Source organism: Chelonia mydas, chromosome 1, assembly GCF_015237465.2.
Source record: "Chelonia mydas isolate rCheMyd1 chromosome 1, rCheMyd1.pri.v2, whole genome shotgun sequence".
NCBI lineage: Eukaryota > Metazoa > Chordata > Testudines > Cheloniidae > Chelonia > Chelonia mydas.
In genome coordinates, this window is record NC_057849.1 from 112,357,707 (window position 1) to 112,378,568 (window position 20,862).

The 20,862-nt window shown below is 38.8% G+C and overlaps 1 protein-coding gene across 2 annotated transcripts in view; it reads right to left on the bottom strand.

Annotated features, from left to right (window-relative positions):
• Nucleotides 1–20,862, bottom strand: part of LOC119566118 (opsin-3) — a 133,341-nt gene that overhangs the window by 70,287 nt on the left and 42,192 nt on the right. For both annotated transcript variants that reach the window (XM_037897669.2, XM_043536384.1), the window contains exon 3: nt 7,889–8,214. In XM_037897669.2, coding sequence (XP_037753597.1) covers nt 7,889–8,214 — 326 coding nt within the window. The remainder of the gene's footprint in view (nt 1–7,888; nt 8,215–20,862) is intronic.

Consider the following 20,862-nt stretch of genomic DNA (forward strand, 5'->3'; position numbering starts at 1 on the left):
GTTTGTCTGAAGATCATTCAAAATAGCATTACATCATACCTTCTGACCTGCAGCATTTACCAACATCCCTCGCCCTAAAATGGACAGTGTGACGTTTGAAGAATGTTTTCTAGATACAGTGTATCAGTCAGTGTTCTGAAATGCAGGCATGCGGAAGTGCATATGCACAAAAATGTAAATATATGTAGATCTCCCTCATTGTGAGACATTCCTAATCTGCTTCCCAGAATGTGATCACTTTCAAATAACTCTCAGGAGCCTTTGTGGCATCATGTGCTCTCTCAACATTTTTCTATGTAGGCTATGAATGCAAATTCCAGAACACGTCAGCATAGTTTATCAAAGGTGACCTATGTGCCATGGTTCCAGAGCTAACTGGATTTCTGCCCCCTTCTGGTCTCTCTGAGAGCACCCAGCTCAGGTCTCGAGCCTCTTACCTTTACCTGTCTCAGGGTGTAATCACACACTTTGTCCACTCTTAGGGTATGTCTACACAGCAAAGAAAAACACGCAGCTGGCCCATGCCAGCCGACTCCGGCTCGCAGGGCTCAGTAGACTTTATAACTCAGCAGGTTTTATAACTCTGTAGACTTCCCGGCTCAGGCTGGAGCCTAAGCTCTGGAACTCTCTCACCTCGCACAGTGCTAGAGCCCAGAAATCTACAGAGCAATGAAACAGCCCCACAGCCTGAGCCCAAGTTGGCTAGCACAGGCAAGCTGTGGGCTTTTCTTTGCTGTGTAGACATACCCTTAGACTGGGATCTGGGGACACTAATCTGTATGTACCAACTACTTATTGCTGAGCAGATCTGACTGGGTTTGGGCACCTGCTTTTCTCCCCTTTGCTCAGTGATATAGTGACTAATAACCTTCTTAAAATATTTTTTATTTAGCAGTAGAAACAAAGCATTAGCGAGAGAGAGCTTTAAAACAAGTAGTCCACATGCATGTCTCTTACCTAAAGTCCTACCCCCCCCTATGGCAACCTAGGCAAGCCTAGCTTCCCCAGACACTTCCAGTGGGTTCCTGAGTCTGCTTTTAATCTGGTTTTCCCCTGTGCTCTTTTTAAATCCTGCCAGGATTCTTTCGTCAGACAGTCTTGACATTTTGTTTTGGGGGGCTTTCCTCCTAGTCAAACCAGTCCAGCAGAGGACTAAGCCAGAGTTGTCAGAGCTGGCTAGTTCCGGCCTTCCACTTTAATGACTCTGAAGGCATTATATTATCTACTTTGTACATATTCAATAAATTTACACTCTGTTTGCAGAATCTATGATTGGTCAGGTAAATCACATGGTATTGTTTCTGACTGGATGAGTGTGCAAGCACTTACAGAGCAAATACTGAAATTCATTTTCTGTGAACACTGGGGTCAGTAAACCTAGAAGGCTTGAATGCTCATGGAAAGCATATGCAAAAGGAGAGTAACTACGACCATAAGAGAATTTTCATATTTTCAAATGAATAGTCATGAATTTTTATTACCCTCCCAGCTCCAGTTAACAGTGTCTTGATCTTCTGTACATTACCTTTAAATCAAAAAAGCAACTTAGTATCTGTGTTTCTATATTTTCTAAGTGACTCCCAGTAATCAAAACTAATGACCAATACAGATCCATAAATAAGGAAATAGGAAACTCCTGGATGATGACACTGATTTAAAAACAGCAGCCAAAGGATTCAAATTTGAGGGCCCATAGTGAGGATCCATATGTGTGGAGAAAGCGGCCAGGGTATACATTTAATATATGTTTTAATTCAGTTATTCACTACTATGAACACAAACTTGTGGAAACATTATCTCATTCTTATGAGCATGACGTTATCACTAGATTGTCTTCTAAGTTCTTAGTATATCACACTCATTTGTGGTCAAATAGATTGGATGTGCTTTAATTACAACCTTTTGAAGATAAGGCAGAAAAACTTAATAGTCAACACTGTATTTCTCCCTACTTAAGCTAACCCCCAAAAATACACATGTTGGTGTAAATTCCAGTTAAGCAGAGTATTGTAATGTGAGACGAAGTATCTTTAAAGGTTTTACTACTAGAAATACACGACAGGTTGAAATTCTGGCCTGATTCAAGGGAACCAAGATTTCACACTAGGACTTTATTCCTCCACAAAATAGTGAAAGATCTGTAATTTTCTTTTGAAACCTTTAGAAGTTTTACATCTTGGAGGGGAGTGGGAGAAGCACAGCTGGGCAGCCTATGATGTGGCACTTTTCTTTGGTATGTCAATTTTGCTAATGACTTAATATTTTATTACAAAAAAAAACAGTAATGGTCAGGGAACAGGGTCACAAAAAACCTAAAGGGCTAGTTTCTCCAACCAATCTGGTGGGGTCCAATTGAAAGCAGAGTCCCTGGCACTTTTTTAATAGAACAACAGTAGTATTGTACTAGAAACAAATATTTCATTTCCCAGGTGGCTTAATTAGTGGCTTTGAGGGGCAAAGTAGTAGTGGTAGAAGAAGCAGAGTATTGGAGGGGCACTGGGGAAAGCATTACCAGACTGCCCATTTCTCACTCAAGTGGGCTAGTTTATTTTCTCCCCACATATTCAAAATTGTTGTGGGCTGGTACCCAATTAGGAGTTAAATCTGAACCTTTGGACTATACTTCTCTGGAGATATGTTAAAAAACAAATTTCTACAATGGGCAAACCTTCAAGGGAGAGAAAGAATGAACGAGTTCAAAGTCAACTTCTCTTCTTACTCTTTATGAATTACAAAGCTCTATCAATCTTAGTTTTGGGGTTTTTTTTAATCCTACATATGTAGTCACAATGGCCATCCCTATTGCAGTAATTCTTAGCTTTGTGATTCTAGCCTAAAGTGGGCTGTGAAGTTGTTTTGTAGTGACCACAAAATACTCTACAGCTTTATGTCTACACTACAGACCTTACAGCGGCACAGCTGTACCCTCAGTGAACGCTGGTAGCTATGTTGGCGGCAGAGTGTCTCCTGCCAATGTAGTGCTGTCCACATCGGCACTTACGTCAGTCGGGTGTTTTTTTAAACAAAAGGTCTCGTGTAGACATAGCCTTAAGCTCTCTCTCCTTGCCCTTCCTTTCCCCCCTTCCCCCCAGCATTTCCAGATGACATCTCTAAAAAAACTAGAGCTGGATGAAATTTTTCAACCAAATGTCTTTTTCCTTATAAAAATACAGTTTTGTCAAAATTAAACTGTTTGTGAAAACAGTTCAATTTCGACATTTCTATGAAAAATCAAAATGAACATTTTTCATGTTGTTTCACATTCAAGTTTCATTTTGTTTCAGTTTTCAAAAGAAATTCAATTTTTAGTCTTTGTATTTAGGGATCTCATCTCTCCTTCCCCCTCCCCCCACTCGCACCTTCTTGCACTAGAAGATGGGGGGGGAGTGAAAAAAGGGAGAAAAGATGAGGAAAACAGATTTTTCTCTAGGTTTTTTTTTCCCTCTCTCTCCCTTTTCCAGTGGAAAAAGGCAGAAAAAATAAAAATGGAGAGAAGTGGGAAGTGGAATCTAAAAATCTCAATCAAAAATGGGAGGAAAAAATTTTGTTTTTGAAAACTAAACAAAAATCAAAACTAAATAAAAATTTTCATTTTTGTTGAAAAATTATATTTTTTTCTTGGGGGCTGGGAACTAATTTTTTTCCTCCAACCAGCTCTAAAAGGAATCAGTCTGACCATTGGCCATTTTTCCTTGTTCCTCAATGGGACTGTTCACTTAAGGTCTGTTGCATGAATAAGAACTGCAGGCTCAGACTTGTGTGTTAAATTGCACATTTCATTGAACTACTACTCACACTCCTTTTGTAAGGCATTTTTGAGCCTTGATGAGAGAGAGTCTCCTGATGAAATAGATTAGGAGATTGATTCCAGACTGGCTTTGTGTGGAATCTCTTTGTTAATGGATCACTTTTCTGGCTTGTCATTTGTCCTTTTGGCAGGTCTCTCAATACTAATCTGTGTAATTCTACATTTGGGAGTCAGGTTTCCAAAGTATAAAACAACTATGTCAATTTTATAGGTATTTTTTTTCAGAGGTACACAATGATAGAATTATTTAGAAGTATCATAATCCAAGGACCAAAAGAAAAACAAAAACCCAAACTGCAGTTTAATGAATAAACTGGTTCCAATTCCCTCTACTGTTTAAGGTGCAAAATGTGACCAGAATATATGTGAATAGTGTACTGTGATAATGGTGGTAGTTTTTCTGTCCCCTCTCCCTTCCAACAGCTCCTCAGTCCAAGTTCCTCTAGTGATCTTGCTCATCAACAAAAATCTTAAAGTATAAATGAAACATTCAACATCTGCAACAGGGAAAAAGTGATTCTCATAAAAACATGATATAAACTTTACACAAGCTTAACAAGAATGTACTTGGAGACTTTGAAGGAAAGTCAGATAAAGTGTTTGTATCTTTGTGTCTATCTTAAAACTTTGATATACCCGTGAGAAGCCTAACAGCTTCTCAAGCCATGGTTTATTTTATAGCTCTCCATACAGAATATTCTCTGCCTAAATTATGCTCTCACAATACAGAACGTTCTCTGTTTTACTGTTTCCCAATCACTGTCCCATGACTCTTTTGTAGTCCAGCCCTTACTGGGGTGGACACCTCTGTTTCCCAGGTGCAGCCCATGAGATTGGCAGCACACAGTCTAACCAAACCCAGCCATCCAGGATAAATCTTCTTCAGGAAAACCTATCCTAAGGTCACATACTTGAAAAAAACATCCAAAAGTCTTCTGAGACCCTTAAATCACAGGGACTCTGATAATAGATCAGTCAAGTTTTTTTAGTTTAGTTTAATACTATTTGCATCTAAAAGGTGTTCTTCAATATTCATACACAAATTCTACTGACATGTAACTTTCTATAAATTTATTACATTCTTTGGGAAAAGTTATCCTTTATAACACCCGTGTGTTAATGAAATTCTTGCAAAATTCTGCCAATGAATTACCTACAAATGACTACCCAGGGTACTAATGCCTAGTATCCCAGAAAACTATAATATCCTGTTAAATTTTGAAAAGGAAAAGAGAAAAGTAGATCCACAATTACAGTCCCTGAAAATAAAATGTAGGCACCATGCCAGTCCTTGCATTATCTATTCCCTGTCTATTAAGATATTTCTTCTACTTCAATGAATTTACATGACAGGATTAGTAGTGGCATAACTCCTGTGTTCTTAATCTCAGGGTATAATATAATTTATGCATGTAATTTTCTAATGTACAAACTTCTTTCATAGCTTATAAAAATGTAATAATGCATACTTAGAAAACTTGCCAGCAGCTACAGTATAGTTATTATGCTTATTATGGTGTGTTGCAAACCTACATCACTTCTAACGTATTACTGGTAATGTTACAAAAAGACTCACCTTTTCATCTATAAAACAAGAATATGGTTCTGCTTTCTGGTAATGGACTCTTTTGCTCACTCAAAAAAGTAAGAACATTAACATGCATATAGTAATCTCTCAAATATTTTTCTATTACCAAAAATACTCCCTCTTTCTGTATAGAAAGGAACTAATTTCTTATCACCCACAGCTCATCTGTACAGTACATCAAGCCATAATGTTCTATAGCATTTTATAGAAGATGGTTGCATATAGTAAGATTATGAATAGTTAGATAACATGAAACTGGAGAAAAAACTCTCTATCTTCTAAGTAAGATTGCTATAGAAAATTTTTGAAAGTTATATAGAAGACAAAGGTAGAAACTTCTGGAAACCATGGAAATCTTCAGAAAAGTCATGTCACATGAATGTGTTACAGCAAATTCATACCACTGAATATTAAGTACACATTATGAATGTGGTCAGAATTTTGCCATATTATTTTTCAGCAACAGAAGTCTTACTAAGAAGATTTTTAAAATATTGACAGGATGTGAATTAGATGTTGTGTCTAACAGTTCAATGTTTATCTGATACAGACTTTGTAGTAATCAAATCACTTCTGTAGACCTGGATCTATACATCTTTTATGTATTGATATGGTCTAATCCAATATGGTAATTCTTTTGTTTTGAATTAATCTGAGCTCCCCATGTCTCCTGGGACCACCCCTCTAAAAAATATGCAAGACTCCTATTTGACTCCTTTCCACTTCCATCATTTAATAAAATCCATGTGTTTCGAACATAAATGTCCCAATGTTTTCCAGTGATCTTCTGACTTGACCAGAAACCAGTCTTTTTAAAAGCCTCAGGAGAGAATTCACACCTTTCCTACTGCTTATTTCTCAGTTATGGTCAATTACCAATAAAATCAAGACTTTTTTCTATATCACATGCTGCAGAAATCCCTTTGGGTCTAAATTCAGTTTGGCTATGGATTGTATTCAAATCTTGTCTCCAATATTCTGCTCTTTCAGCATGCTCACTATTCCAGGTTGAGACCAACCGCGCATACGTAAGAAAAGAATATTACTCATTTTTTAAAAATAAAACTTTGAATAAAGTGATATTGATGTTTACAGTGGTACCTAGCAAATGAGGCATATGCCAGTGGTTCTCAACCAGAGGTCCAGGGCCCCCTGGGGGGGCCGCCGAGCAGGTTTCAGGGGGTTTCAAGCATGGCTGGCATTAGACTCACTAGGGCCCAGGGCAAAAAGCTGAAGTCCTGCCACATGGGACTGCAGCCTGGGGCCAAGCCCCACCACGCAGAGCTAAAGCCAAAATCTGAGCAACTTAGCTTTGCGGTTCCCCCATGGTGTGGAGTCCCGGGCAATTGCCCTCCTTGCTACCCCCTAACACCAGCCCTGGCATATATGCCGTAAAACAGTTATTGTGGCACAGCTGGGCCGTGGAGTTTTTATAATATGTTGGGGGGCGCTTGTAAAGAAAAAGGTTAAGAACCCCTGGCATATGGTATTGGCACTTTATCTATATAAATATTCGTATGCTATGATGATGGATGATAGTACAAAATATTTAGGGAAGCAAGAGATGAGTATGAAAATGATACTTTTGTGATCACTGCTAGGAGTATGCACTCTATTCTGGGCTGCCTCTAAGAGCTTGTATACACAGGGACACCCAGGAGAGTTAAGACTAATTAACTAAAGATGTAAAATGAATCCCCAAGGCTTACACCAAAGCAGGACCTAAGGCTAACTTACTTCTGAATGACAGCATCCACTCAGGGAATGAATGCCCTTTAACTTCACACCTTTAGTTAATCCATCTTAAGTTTCCAGTGTTCCCATATAGACAAGACCTAAGCATTCACTCCTTCCTTCCTTATTCATCACAAAGCTGCACCACTGTTCCAACAGTAAAACTTCAGTCCCCTATCTTCCAGCCAGCTATGTCTGAAGATAAAATTCAGAGTGCCTGATACTCCATTCTCTTCTAAGTAAGAGGGGGCTATGTATTGAGTCTTTTTTTTTTTAAATCAATTTTTTAAAAGTGTATCAGAGTTGAAAGGTCAAACTCCTCTTTAGTGTAACTTCACTGCCTGCAGTGGAGTTAAGTGAGTATTGAATTCGGACCTAGTATTTTAAAAGACAGAGATATGAGAATGTAATCTATGTAGGACTGAAATGGGGAACAATGATGAAAGTCCTCGTTATGACTGCAGGGCTCATCCAAATGCATTGGCTTGTTTAACATATAATATTTTGCTGTTCCATTTTGATAATCTGAGAGCCTGCATGCTCTATAAGACCTACCTCGCTACCCAGACATCTGTTTCAAGTTGAGAAAAATAAGAAAACTTGGTGCGGTCCATCTTCCTTCTCCACAACTTTTTCTGCCTTTTTTTTCTCCTTATCAGTACTGCATCTTAAAACCAGATACTTAAAGGAAAATATTTCCTAGAGGTAACATCTCTCAGATCATTTATACTGCCTATATTTAGCATATCATAGCTTACCTGTTTAACAGCATAAAGGAGACGTCCATAGCAGTATATCATGACCATTACAGGGATGACCAAGCAGAATATGAAGAGACAGATGATATAGGAGACAGACTCAGCTGATTCGGAGGTCCAACGTACTGAACAGCTTGTGCCGGCCCCCTCAATCCCATAACTGCTCCAGCCAATGAGCGGTGGTACTGTCCAGATCAGAGAATAAAGCCAGGAACCACCAACTGCTAGCAGAGCCTTCTGATAATCAGAGCCCCGTTTGTTACCTAGGGTGATGGTGCTATAGCGTTCATAAGACAAGATAGCCAAGGAGATCAGGGACACAATACCTGCAAAAAAACCAAACAATTTAGGGATTTAGTACCCCTGTTTTGTATGGCACCAATGTGACAGATACGACAATATCCTAAACACACATTACTGAATTATAAGTTTAAACCTTACTGAATTACATTTAAGTATTTTAGGAGTACATTGTATTCAAAGTGCAAATGTTTTCGTACTATTGAGGGATTGTATGAATTACCATGTGGGAGGGGGACCACAGTCTTCCAGGAACTAAGAACAGTGGGAGGGTGATTAGAACAGTGGGAGAGGTGCCACCAACTGGTGAGATAATCACTAATATTGGTTCAGACTAGATTCTCCAGAGACCAAAAGTCAAAGAAAAGATTTTTGGTTAAATAGCCTGAGTTAAAACTGACCCAGCGCCTTCTCTCTGATACAGTAAACAGACAGAACCTTCTGTCCCAAGGGGAGGGTTGGAAGGTCTTTGGCTCACTGAAGCCCCATAAGAGTTGGGAGCTAGTTCTGCGCTGAAGCTTTGATGAAGTTGTGACCACAGGAAAAACCACTGTGTGAGGTTTGAAGGACTAATCACCAATCAGAGCCCTTGTTGGGAGTCACAGGGAGATGCCTGATGAACTACACACATGCTAATCAGTTTAAATTGTTTTTAATATGTTTTCTCTGCAGCACTTTCACCTTAAGAATAAAAGTGCTTGCTTAGAAAGGGCCGTGTGGTAACTTAACTGTGGCAATTACACTGTGTGCCGTCTCTGAGGAGAGAAGCGAAGCAGGCCTGCTTAGGCAGTCTGTCTTTGCTGGGAAGCTCACAGTATAATCGGGGAACTGTGCAGCCTGGAAACACCTCGCTCAGAAGAGGGAGAGACACAAATCTCTGCCCAAGGAAGGTAACAGCTGAGGAGCTGGAAGCCTAGAGTGGATACCTTTTCTGGACTATAGAGTGGGGAATACAGCTGCAGTTGCACTGGACTATGACTAGCAGCAAAAAACTAAATACCCTTTTCTACATTATTAGAGTATTTGATGTATCAGTGGAAATGCCTTTTTGCATTGAAATCCACACTAGAGCCAGTAGCTCTATACAGTATATCAAATTCTTCTTGACTAAACTGTTCTTTAAAGGCACTCATTCTTTCAAAATACTAACATTCAAGATAACTCTCTGAAGCCCTAACATTTTTAGTTTTTCCCAATGGAAATACATTTTCTACATGAAGTAATAAATTTCTTGAAAATATTACTTTCCAAGGTGTATTACTACTTTATAATTGGGAGAATTTTCAAATAGCATATTGCTAGTCAGTCATACAAACAGCATAAATTCTGGATTGGAGGAGCTGGAGGGTGTAGAAATTTCTGCTGTCACTACACCCAAAATTATACATTCTTCCTCTCATGAGAGCCTGATTCTCCTTGTCTTGCATCTTGTATAGTTATTTTACCCCTGTGCAAAGTGAGATGAACATGGATAACCACTTTAGGCCTGCTACCATTCTGGCCTGATAACATTTTGCACTCAGGCTGCACAGGCATATATGACTATGTAGGATGGAAGACAATGGAAAGTCAGGCCAGCAGTATATGTACACTTGCAGGTGTGAACTGTCATAGCTCCACTGACTTCATTTGAGCTACAACAATTTACATAATCTGAGGATCTGAGCCACAGATTTTAAAGCCTGGAGAGACTACTGTGGTTTAGTTTGACTTCCTGCAAAACACAGGCCATAGAATTTCACACAGTAATTCCTGTATCAAGCCCATATCTTGTCAAAGAAAGACAGCAAATCTTGATCGAAAGACTTCAGGTAACTGAGAATCCACCACATCCCTTGGTAGGTTGCCAATTATACTCACTGTTAAAAATCTGAACCTTATTTCTAGCTGTATTTATTTAGCTTCTGCTTCTAATCTGCTTTCAGAAATCTTTTTTCCTGTGCCAATACTTATATACTGTGGTAAAGTCAACTCTTATCCTGAACTAAATAGATTGAGCTTCTTAAGTCTTTCCCAGTAAAGCAATTTTCCAGATCTCAAGTCATTCTTGTAGATCTCTTCTGAATTCCAAAATATCAGCCCTCTACATTTCTCAGTTTGAGTTAAAATGTCTTAATGTGACTGATCAGTGTTATAGCTTAGTCATTATAATATAATTGATACTGTAGCTGAAACTATTTTGTTATAGATTCTCACATATGCTACCTTGTCACAACTGTAATTGTTTGCAGTATTGGTTAGCCATGTTGATCACATGATATGAGACCAGACATGTGAGGTAATATCTTTTACTGGAGCTCTTCTTCAAGTCTGTGTGGCTCAAAATCTTGTACCTTCCCCCAGTAGAAGTTGGCTTAATAAAAAATATTACCTTACCTACCTTGTGTCACTTGATGATTACCTATTCTGTTCATTCCCTCTGGGGCACCTGGCATTGGCCACTGTCTGAAGACAGGATACTGGGCTAGATGGACCTTTGGTCTGACCCAGTATGGCTGTTCTTACGTTCTTATAACTTTAATTGCTCTTTCACTTCTTTGCACTTTTATCTACCAAATAATTAATATGAAAAAGTACGCTTAGCTTTTCTCATTCCCATATTGTTGATGGATGTGATTTGAAAATAATTACAGGAACATAAGTAAATGATTCCTTTTGTATGGAACATAGGCCATATTTGAATTTAGGCCTGAGTGACTTTATTTGGCAAAATGTTTAAGTTACCTTTATTAAGAAATGCTTGAAGCAGCTTTCTGGCTTGTAGGCAAAAGGGTAAGGTCACTCATTCACCCTAGGCTCTGACTCTGCCTTTCAGAATCCCTTTATCCCGTGCCGTGCATACTGTCATGAGGATATGTGGAAGTGGATAGGCAGGGGAACTACGGGTGTGGGGGTGCTGCAGCACCCCCAAGTTTTACATGGGATCCCGGCCACCGGCCCCGTACCCAGGGGCTCCTCTGCCACCCAGGGTCCCAACCGCCAGCCTCGCACCCGGGGCTCCACTCCTGGCCTCAGCCTGGGGCTTCGCCCCATCCCCATCTGTAGACCCAGCCTTGGCCATCTTAACCCAGTCCATGTTCCCGCCTCCCGGAGTAATGGCTCTGCTCCCAGCCCCAGCTGTAGCACCCCCACTCTAAAACCTATTCCAGTACCACTGTGGAAGTGAGTGAATGTTTAATGCTAACTAGCCATTAAATATATTTAAACGATTAAGCTACTTATGTAGGGCCTAAACATAAATCTGTTACCAGTTCCTTCTCAGATGGGCCTCTTACATGTCCTGCTTACCAGGAGGACATCTGTTTGTGATCATCAAGAGACTTCTGCAAGAAAATGTCCATCTTAGACTGGAATCTTTTACTGTGACCTCAGATCAAGATACCAAATTATTGGTCCCTGATGAGGTACAGCCAACATGCTCAACTCTTTTATTGGAAAAGGGTGGTCCCCAAGATGCAGCAAGAGGACACTGAACCCTACAAAAGACTCTATGTGGAAGGAAAAGGTGGGGACTCTCAAAATAAAAATTATACCTGAAGTTATATCCTGCTCTCATCCCTGGATTGGCCATCCAGAGAAGTGAAAGACCCTGACCATCAGCTAAACCAAGCCTGAAGCTACAAACAAGGCGGGGACACCTACCTGCATGCTAAATGAGCTAAAGTTATTTGCAACATCAAAACTACTTCTTAACTAAGACAAACCACGTGAGTTTGAGAATGTCTACACTACAGCTTATGTCAGCAGAACTTATGATGTTCAGGGGTGTGAATAAACCACCTCCCTGAGAGACATAAGTTACACCAACATAAGCGCTGGTGTGGACAGCTCTATGTTGTCAGGAGAGCCTTGTAAAGAAAAAGGTTGAGAACCCCTGGCATATGCTATTGGCCCTTTAACTACATATCCTACATAGCTACCACCGCTCATAGCTATATGCCTATGGGAGAGCTCTCTTCTGCCAGCCTAGAGCATCTTCACCAGATGCGCTGCAGCACTCCACGTGCACACATGGTGCCGTGAGTGCTTTTGTATAGAATTCTCCAACAATGCCATAGAGTGAGTGTGTGGTTTTGTACATCCCTAACCGTTTCCCCATGAAGACAGTAATCCACCCCCTGCCCCAACACACACACACACACACACACACACACCTGGCAAGTTTATCTGTAAGAGACTAGTCTGGGTTAAAAGTGTTATTCCAAAGCTGCTAAATGCCTGATTTAACACTTCTGCCTCTTTGTAAAAGTGTCAAAAAGATGCAGATGCTGTATAATGTGTAAAAAGAGAATAATTTAAGTAAATAGACTAACATGGGTTGTATGTTCAGAGAAACTTAGTGGAACACCAAAGTGGGAAGCTATAAAGAAATCATTCTGAGAGTTATACTTCCTTAGAACAAAGGCAAGAGTCAGCTTCTGTCTTTAGCAGACTTAGCCCAACTGGTTAGATGAAAAGAGAGGCATTTTTCCTTAACTGTCCTGTGAAATATTGAATGAATTCTTGTGTCAACCTTATACATTGACTTAATAGTAATTGCCAATTCAGATAAATTGAACCACTGATTTACTGACTGAATTCTAATTGTAACCTTGATTTGATCATGGCATTGTGTTGTATTTGATTAGTTTAGGGAAACTGGAAATAAATTAGTGACATTTTGCTTAAATTTATTTTTGTTTGCTAAATTATCTTAATAAATCCATAAAACACACAAGACTGGTTCCTCTCTCAAAACTTCAGCATGGGAACACAACCTATTTACAGGTAAAGGTAAATACATTGAGTAAGTCCCAGACCTGCATTTTAATTATTTGATAAAAATCTTATTACCACTGCACTTTCTTTGAACTAAAGAAAGTTCTCTTTTGAAATAACACAGAATTGAAGTTCAGCTACTAAATTAGGACCAGGGCATTGTCAACCATGAACAATAAAATATTAGCAATCAGTTTAAACATAAACTAGCCCCAAAACTCATTTTCTTTAGAATATTGCATAGGAAATCATTTTTCTTATCTACACAAAAATTTACACACATACATTCCTTGCCAAAAGCCTTTTCAGTTTTACTTCTCTTTTATTGAGTTTCACTGACATAACTACTCTCTGCAGGACCAGGGCGATGATATGTGATCCCACAGTACAGGAGTTCTAAAAATTCATATTCCTCTTTTTGTTACCATAAGACTTTAAACCATGTATTGTAGTTGAGCATATAACGGTGTTGAAACTAATATCAGGCCACACTGAGTCCTCGGGCTTTTAAAAGAGTAGATAGGAATTCAGAGAAGAGCGGGGAAAAAATATGGAGGTGCTAAGGGGGGACTGACTTATGCATGGAATATTAAAGAACACACTGTAACTTGGCTAAATAAAGACTAAACAGTTATGAGACAACTATCTCTTGAAGACTACAAATACTGATGAAAGGGAAAATGGTTGTACAAGGGACTGTATAAAAAGGAGCAATGAGATAAAATTAAGAGCCAGAAAAACCCAAACCAAAAAAAACCCAGGGTTATCATGAGGGAACACTTCCTAAGAATGAGATGTATTTGAATGAAATAGGTTTGTAAGAGAAATAATGGAAGCCCTTTCACTTTAACATTTAAACAAGACCAGACAAAGTAGAAGAAGATACACAATAAGGACCAATCTTATATCAACACAGAGGTGGAAAGGAGGACTGGGGACCAAACAGTTCTCTTCAATCTCTACTTTCAAAGATTCTTTTATTTAAAAGAATTTTTATTTTATTTATTCTTTTATTTGTAAAAAGTTAAGTTCTTCACCATCACCACTGACAGTTGAATCACCATGAAAACGTGAGAAATAACAGGTTTAACTGGCTAACTTGGATTGAAAGATTCTAATTTCATACCAACGGAAAAAAACAGGTACTGATTTTCTAGTTTGAAACTGAAACTACATAAATACCAAGGAAAATGTAACAAATAGCGAATGAACTCTCAGGATAGAATGAAAATTTACCACTGGATCCAAAGAGTTTTTTGGGTAACTCTCCTAAAGATGATTCTTCACAAAACTTTCTGCATATTTTTTATACTTTATGTATTAGTTGGCAATGAAAATAAGACGGTCCTAAATGGATTTCACAAGCTTCAGAGGGTGCCACCAATGAAGAACTGGTGTATAGATTGAGAAATAGATTGTCAACAACTTTGGAATCCTTGCTTAGATAAAGTAGTATAAATCATATTACTCCGTTATATTTCCTATGTTTATAAAATCAGTCTACTTGATGCAATATAAATATCAACTCTTGTGATTTTCTTATTGTGACTTTCACGGCAATTGATGCTTTCCTAAAATCCCCAACTGCTGCAGTCATGTGAATGTGAGAATCAGCTTTTTAAAAAGAAAAGCAATGTGTTAGCTTGCATGGTTGCAGAGAAAAGCATGAAAAATGTGACACCTTCCCCAAGTGTACGCAAACATTTCAATCACCATAATGGAAATGAAAACAACGCAAACTTCAGTGTTGGCCTTTTTCTTAATCTCATGATTTTTAAGCCAATCATGATATTTCATGGCTTGTTTGATGGTTTGCCCTTTGGCAACGGCAACACGGTGAATATCCATGTCCATAAAGAAATGCCTTCTATAAATAGGGACCAAACTAAACCCACTAATTGTAGACCTGAATCTGTTATCTTTAAATTGAAAACAGCAAAAAGGCTCAGGGCCAAATCCTCAGCTGGTATAAATCTGTCTAATTCCATTGGAGTAACTGGAGCTACACTGGTTTATACCAACAAAGGATATGGTCACCACTCACTTCAGTTGGAGCAGGACTGAGCCTTCCATTTGTACTCTTGGAACCCTCAGCTCACCCATTTCTGTAGTTTTGTTTTATTCATATTTTGAAAACAAGCAATAGCATAACAAACTGCAGCACAAGTTTCTCTCTGAGTGTGGCCATGGTTAGGGCTTCCCTTCTGAACTTTGGCCCAGATCTACAAAAGGACTTCAACACCTAAATCCAACACTTAACACCACCTAAATCCTACTGTCATCAATCACAGTGAGTTTGTTAGTTTTCTTTTATACAACTGTAATATGTAGACAAGGTTTGCTCAGCTGTATAAGCAGCCATACAGAGATATAACTGAAATTCCAATCAGCAACACACAAGATTACCTGTAGAGGTTCTTTTCCCTTTTCTTAAGACTTCCTTAAGGCCTGTAATTCTGCTGGTGACCCACCATGTTAGGAGGTTTTAGAGTCTTGTCAGGAGACACTGGCTGCTTCCCACTGAAGACTCATTGCAGCAGATGTGGCTCACTAACTCCAACCTGAATAAAAGGGAGGTGGAAGAGCCCCCCTGATGAGTGAACCTTGTCTATATAGAACAGTTGTATAAAAGAAAACTAACAACTCAAAGTGACTGGTGACAGTATTATTGGATACTTGCTGAAACACTTAAAAATCTTTCTATATTTTCTCTATACAGATAAAGGGAGAGTGGAGTGACTTATGCATTGATGCCTTTTACTGGTCTCAACATTTTGGTATGTGACGAGAGCTAGGAGGATGTCCGGCTCAGTTCCTGATTGTCTGGGTAGGTTTGAAAGCCACATGAAAGAGATGAAGATTAGAGAGAACCATAGTGAATTCTTTGATAAAGATATTGTACCCTCATGCAATTTCCTCCTGAAATTATAATGTATTTCATTATAATTAAAAAATAACTTATTTGAACATTTCCAGTCAAGCTATAAATGTGTGCTTATTACAAATAATTCAATTACCTTGCTTTTTTAATACTTACATGAAATATTTTCAGTTTAATTATCACTTGCTAATCTACAAAATAATATAAAAGAATGGACTAATTATTTTTGGATTAACAAAGAACTGACCCAAAACTTTGTCCGAAGCATTAATAAAACTTCAATAAAAGTTTAGTAGGTTTTTTACATATTTATTCTCCCCTGAGTTGTTTTCACTGTAGTATGCCTCTTAACCTCAGTCTCCTGAAATGGAAGTGCTGAAATATTCAGAGAGATAGTACAAGATTTCCAGCCCAGCTTTGCAAATCCAAGAGGTATGAATGATTTAACTTTTTTGAGTAAGCAACATCATTATAACAAGAATAACCATGTTCAGCTCTACTAGTAATGAGTTGTCCTTGTGCTGCCTTTATGAACTAAGGAATTCATTTATGAACTGCAACTTATACTGGCAACAAGACATGACCAGTGATGAACAATAACCTCCTCTTTAACAAATTGAAACTTTTACATATCTATCCCACTACAAACTTGACTTGAACAGGTTGTGTTCTTTCTTGATAAATTCCATGTAGACCCCATTAATGCTCATAGAGATTGTGTCCATGAGAAAGTTGTACCAAATTAGTTAAATCTGTTTCTTGTGTAGACAAGACCTCCAGTTTCATTTGCAAGTTCAGCCCTGGTTATTTTCTGAATAGTCACATTACTGACTATTCCCATTTCTGCCTGATTCTTTTCCAAGTCGATTAAAAGGTGGAAACGAGAGTTTTTAGAGGGACTTTAGAGAGGGTGTTTGAGAGGCTTGCTTTCCAGGTACAGTTCTACTCTCAAAACCATGATGGGCATCAGTGGAATAGTGTTTGGGACTTCCAATAGACGTGCCATGTTTTCATTTTTGTCCGAAGCCAGAAGGGACTTCCTGAGTATGAACTGATGGCTGTGCTGGAAGAAACAATTCATGGATTGGAAGGCTAAGTACAGACACTACAGAGTATCAGAGAAGCTGAAGAGTTCTTGGACAACCACACTTGGAAGAACCTCAGATTCAAGGAAGAAAGGAAACCCAGAAAGAGAAAATCAGCAGTTCATAACTAGAATTGGTTGACATTTTGTGGGAAATTGTGACTTTTCAAAATTTGTTTTCATTCTGAATCTGAACAAAAACACACTTGCAAAATTTCCTGCAAAATGGAAGCTCTGAAAAACTATTTAGGAAACTTCTGTTTCCAAATTTACTTTGTTTTCAGTTTTATATTATTTTATTGTATTACATGTCATGAGTAGTGCATAATATGAGATAACATAATAGTTGAAATATTCAAGTTTATTTTTAAAATCATTAAGGGCAGCTGCTACTTAGTATAGATTAATCATCTTATTTTATTTTCTAGATCAAAGGATCTCCTGTTTATTACAATGCAGCAGTTTGACACTAATACCTTTTTTTTAACAAGAAAAGGTGAGGCACACAATGCTAATTAAAGGAGCAGCTCTTCTCAAAAGCCTAGAAAAATATTGAAAACAGCTGCTCCTCTCATTAGTAGATTGAAAGAGTAGACTGTCCAAGTGATCATCTTGGAGATTCTTCCTGTCCCACTGGCGATGGAAGACAGAAGGCAGAAGATTCTTGAAGAGAACTGCTGACTAGGTATGTAGTGTTATGGTAGAGGGTTTTCATTTTGTGGAATACTAGTCCACCTTGCATGCGGAAAGGAGGCGATACAGTTTGGATGGTCTCTATCTCGTTAGAAGGGGAATCTGTCTTCCAGGGGAGAGGCTGGCTAACCTAGTTGGGATGGTCTTAAACTAATTAAAAGAGGATGGTTAAAAGAGGGAGCAAATTAGCATTTATTTGGCATAAATCAAGATGTTGAGAACAAAATTAATCAAGTCCCCAAAGGATGTGAAGGAAATTCATAAACTATACACCAGTGCTAGGAGCTGGAGTGAAAAACAAGAGAAATTGGAATTTCTCACTTATGAGCCTAAATTTGACTTAATTGGTATTACTGAAACCGGTTAGGAAGATGTGCCTGATTGGAATGTTAAAATGCACTGGTTAAAACCTATTTAGGACTGGTTAAAACCTGTTGGCACTGTCATAGGGTGGGCTGGGCCCTTTAAGAGAGAACAGGTCCAGCCCACCTCATTAACAGCTTCTTTATGGGGCCTGATAGAAATCAGCTGCCCTCTATGAAGAGCAAACAGAAAGCTGCAGAGAAGAGGGGGATGCTCGAAGAGCCAAGCGTGGCGTGGAACACTGAGAAATCTGGGACTGGAGAAAGACAGGAGCTTCCTGCAGGAACCAGAAAGCTGCAGGAGCATTGGAGACACGAGGGGAACAAGGCTCCAGCCAGGTAGGAAGTGGGAATTGCTAGAAAGAGGGGATTGAGTTGGACTTTATTTTAGGGACTTTGTGTTTTTGTTCTGAATTTTTATGTTAATAAACCCAGACCCTACAGAGAGATGTCTGCACAAATACAGGCCTATGCAAAGTTTACTGAGGAGCCAAGGAAGAACAGAAACTGAGGTAGGGTACCTAGTCATGAGGGGATGCTTGGGAGGCAGCAGACTCTGTTGCAGGCACTCTGAGTCAAAAATAGCATTAGCTGTTTTGGGGACACTGATAACTCAGAAGCAAATGACCTTGAATGCTTATGGATTAATGTTCTAAGTGATAAAGGACAAGACGGGATACTAACTGGGGTCTACTACAGATCACCAAATCAGGTCATCCTGTTCGCTAGCATATCTTATAATGTATAGGGAAAGAGCCAGTACAAAAATGTCCTCTTTTCTAAAATGTACAGATGACAATTTCCTAACTCAAAAATGGTGCATCCAACATGGGGGAATTCTATATTAAACCTTATCTTGACAAATAAAGAGGAATTGATTACAGAACTAAAAGACAGTGGCAGCTGAGGTATAAGTGATCATATTTTTTTTTTACAAACCAGTAATATACATCTGTGGTGCTGTAGAAGGGCCAACTTTCACAAAGATGAAAACAATTATGAACCAAATCAGTTGCGAGAGTTTTTTAAACAGAAAAATGTGAATGATAAATGAGAACTATCTAAGAACCCTTTACTAGATGCCAAAAAGCCACAGATAAGAGAGGCCACACTAGTTTAAAAAAACAAACAAACCTGACTTGGGGGGGGGGGGGGAGTGAAAGCAGCTATATTAATAAAAACAAACAAAACAATATAACAAATGGGGGGAAGAAAGGAGAAGCTGATAGTAGTAATAATAAATCAAAAGTTAGTAATATCAGAAAATAAGGGAAGCCAAAGAACACATGGAGAAATCTATGGCCAGCAGAGTTAAAGAAAATGAAAATGAGCTTAAGGAATGAAAGAAATCCTAACAATGGTATTGGTCCATTACTGGATGGAAATGGCAGAACTGTCAATAATATAGAAAAGACAGAAGTGCTCAATAAATATTTCTGTTCTGTACTTGGGTAAAAAGCAACGATGGAATACTTTCCGTTCCAACAGTAACTCAGGAGGTTGGTAAACAGCAGCTACAAAAGCTAGAAATTTTTAAATCAGCAGATCTGGACAACTTGCATCCAAGTGTTTAAAAGGGCTGTCTGAAGAGCTTTCTGGACCACTAACGTTGATTTTCAGTAAAGCTTGTAATGCTGGGGAAGGTCCAGAGGACTTGAAGAAAGCTACTGTGACAATATTCTAAAAAGGTAAATGGCATGACCTGGGTAACTATAGGCCTGTCAGCCTAACATCAATCTGTGGGCAAAATAATGGAGCGGCTGATATGGGACTCAATTAATAAAGAATTAAAGGAGGGTAATACAATTAATGTCAGTCAACATGTGGTTATGGAAAATAAATCTTGACAAACTCACCTGATATCTTTTTGGATTTGATTACAAGTCTGGTATTGGCATTAACTCAGGGAAGTCCTAATGGCCGGTGCTATTATACAGCCGTCTGAATGGATGAATGCAATGGTGCCTTCTGGCTTTATATTATATGAATGAATCATTGGCGGGGTTAGGTCTATTTGATGAAAGATCTAGGGCCTGATGCAAAGCCCATTGAAGTCAACAAAGACTTTCACCGACATCAGTAGGCTTTAGATCACAAAGTGTCATTAGAGGCTGGAGAAAGACGACTTATGCCTCTGTGCATATTGCTTTGCCTGATGTAAAGTGGGGGTGTTTGTCAATCATATATGTTGTAACCTCCAACCTCCCAGCATTGTTGTAAGTTAGTCTGATAAAAGGGTTGTAAGAGTTAAAGGCGGTTACCTGCCAAACCCATACGATCCCTGTCTGTATGTTTGCCTGTATTACCTTGACTGTATATCAATGTAGTTCAGTGCTTTATTTGTAATGAAAGAGGTGCGGGGGCAGAAGCAATTTTTTTTTACATTCATAACTGATGCAGCAAGCCCCGAGGTACTGAGGCTATGAACTGCTAGGCCTAGGTTCAGCCCTGGCACAAATTAAGCACTGATGTAGTTAGACTTAAGCTCATCAGGGCAAAGACCATGTCTCATTTTGTATCTTGTATAGCACTAAACACCTGGTAGCGTTTGACCCTTCAACTCCTACTCCCACTGAGCAGCACTTACGCATGTCAGTGTCCCACTGAATTCACTTAGCGAGAGGAGAGGTGGGAGAATTGGGCCCCATGCTATTAGTAAATGGTTGCTACTTGAAGCACATGCATTTTTATATACTGGTCCTAAAGTGGATGAGGCCTTTGTAGTGTAGACAGTTTTCTGATGCTCTGCTATAAAATAGAAAATATGGCCAATATCCTGCATTACATAAAAATACTGTATTTGTAAGATCTACAAATCTACAGTACATGAAATAAATAGAGAGCTTTTAATGAGTTTGTTAGCTGTTGCATATTAATATAATCTAATCTTAGTGAG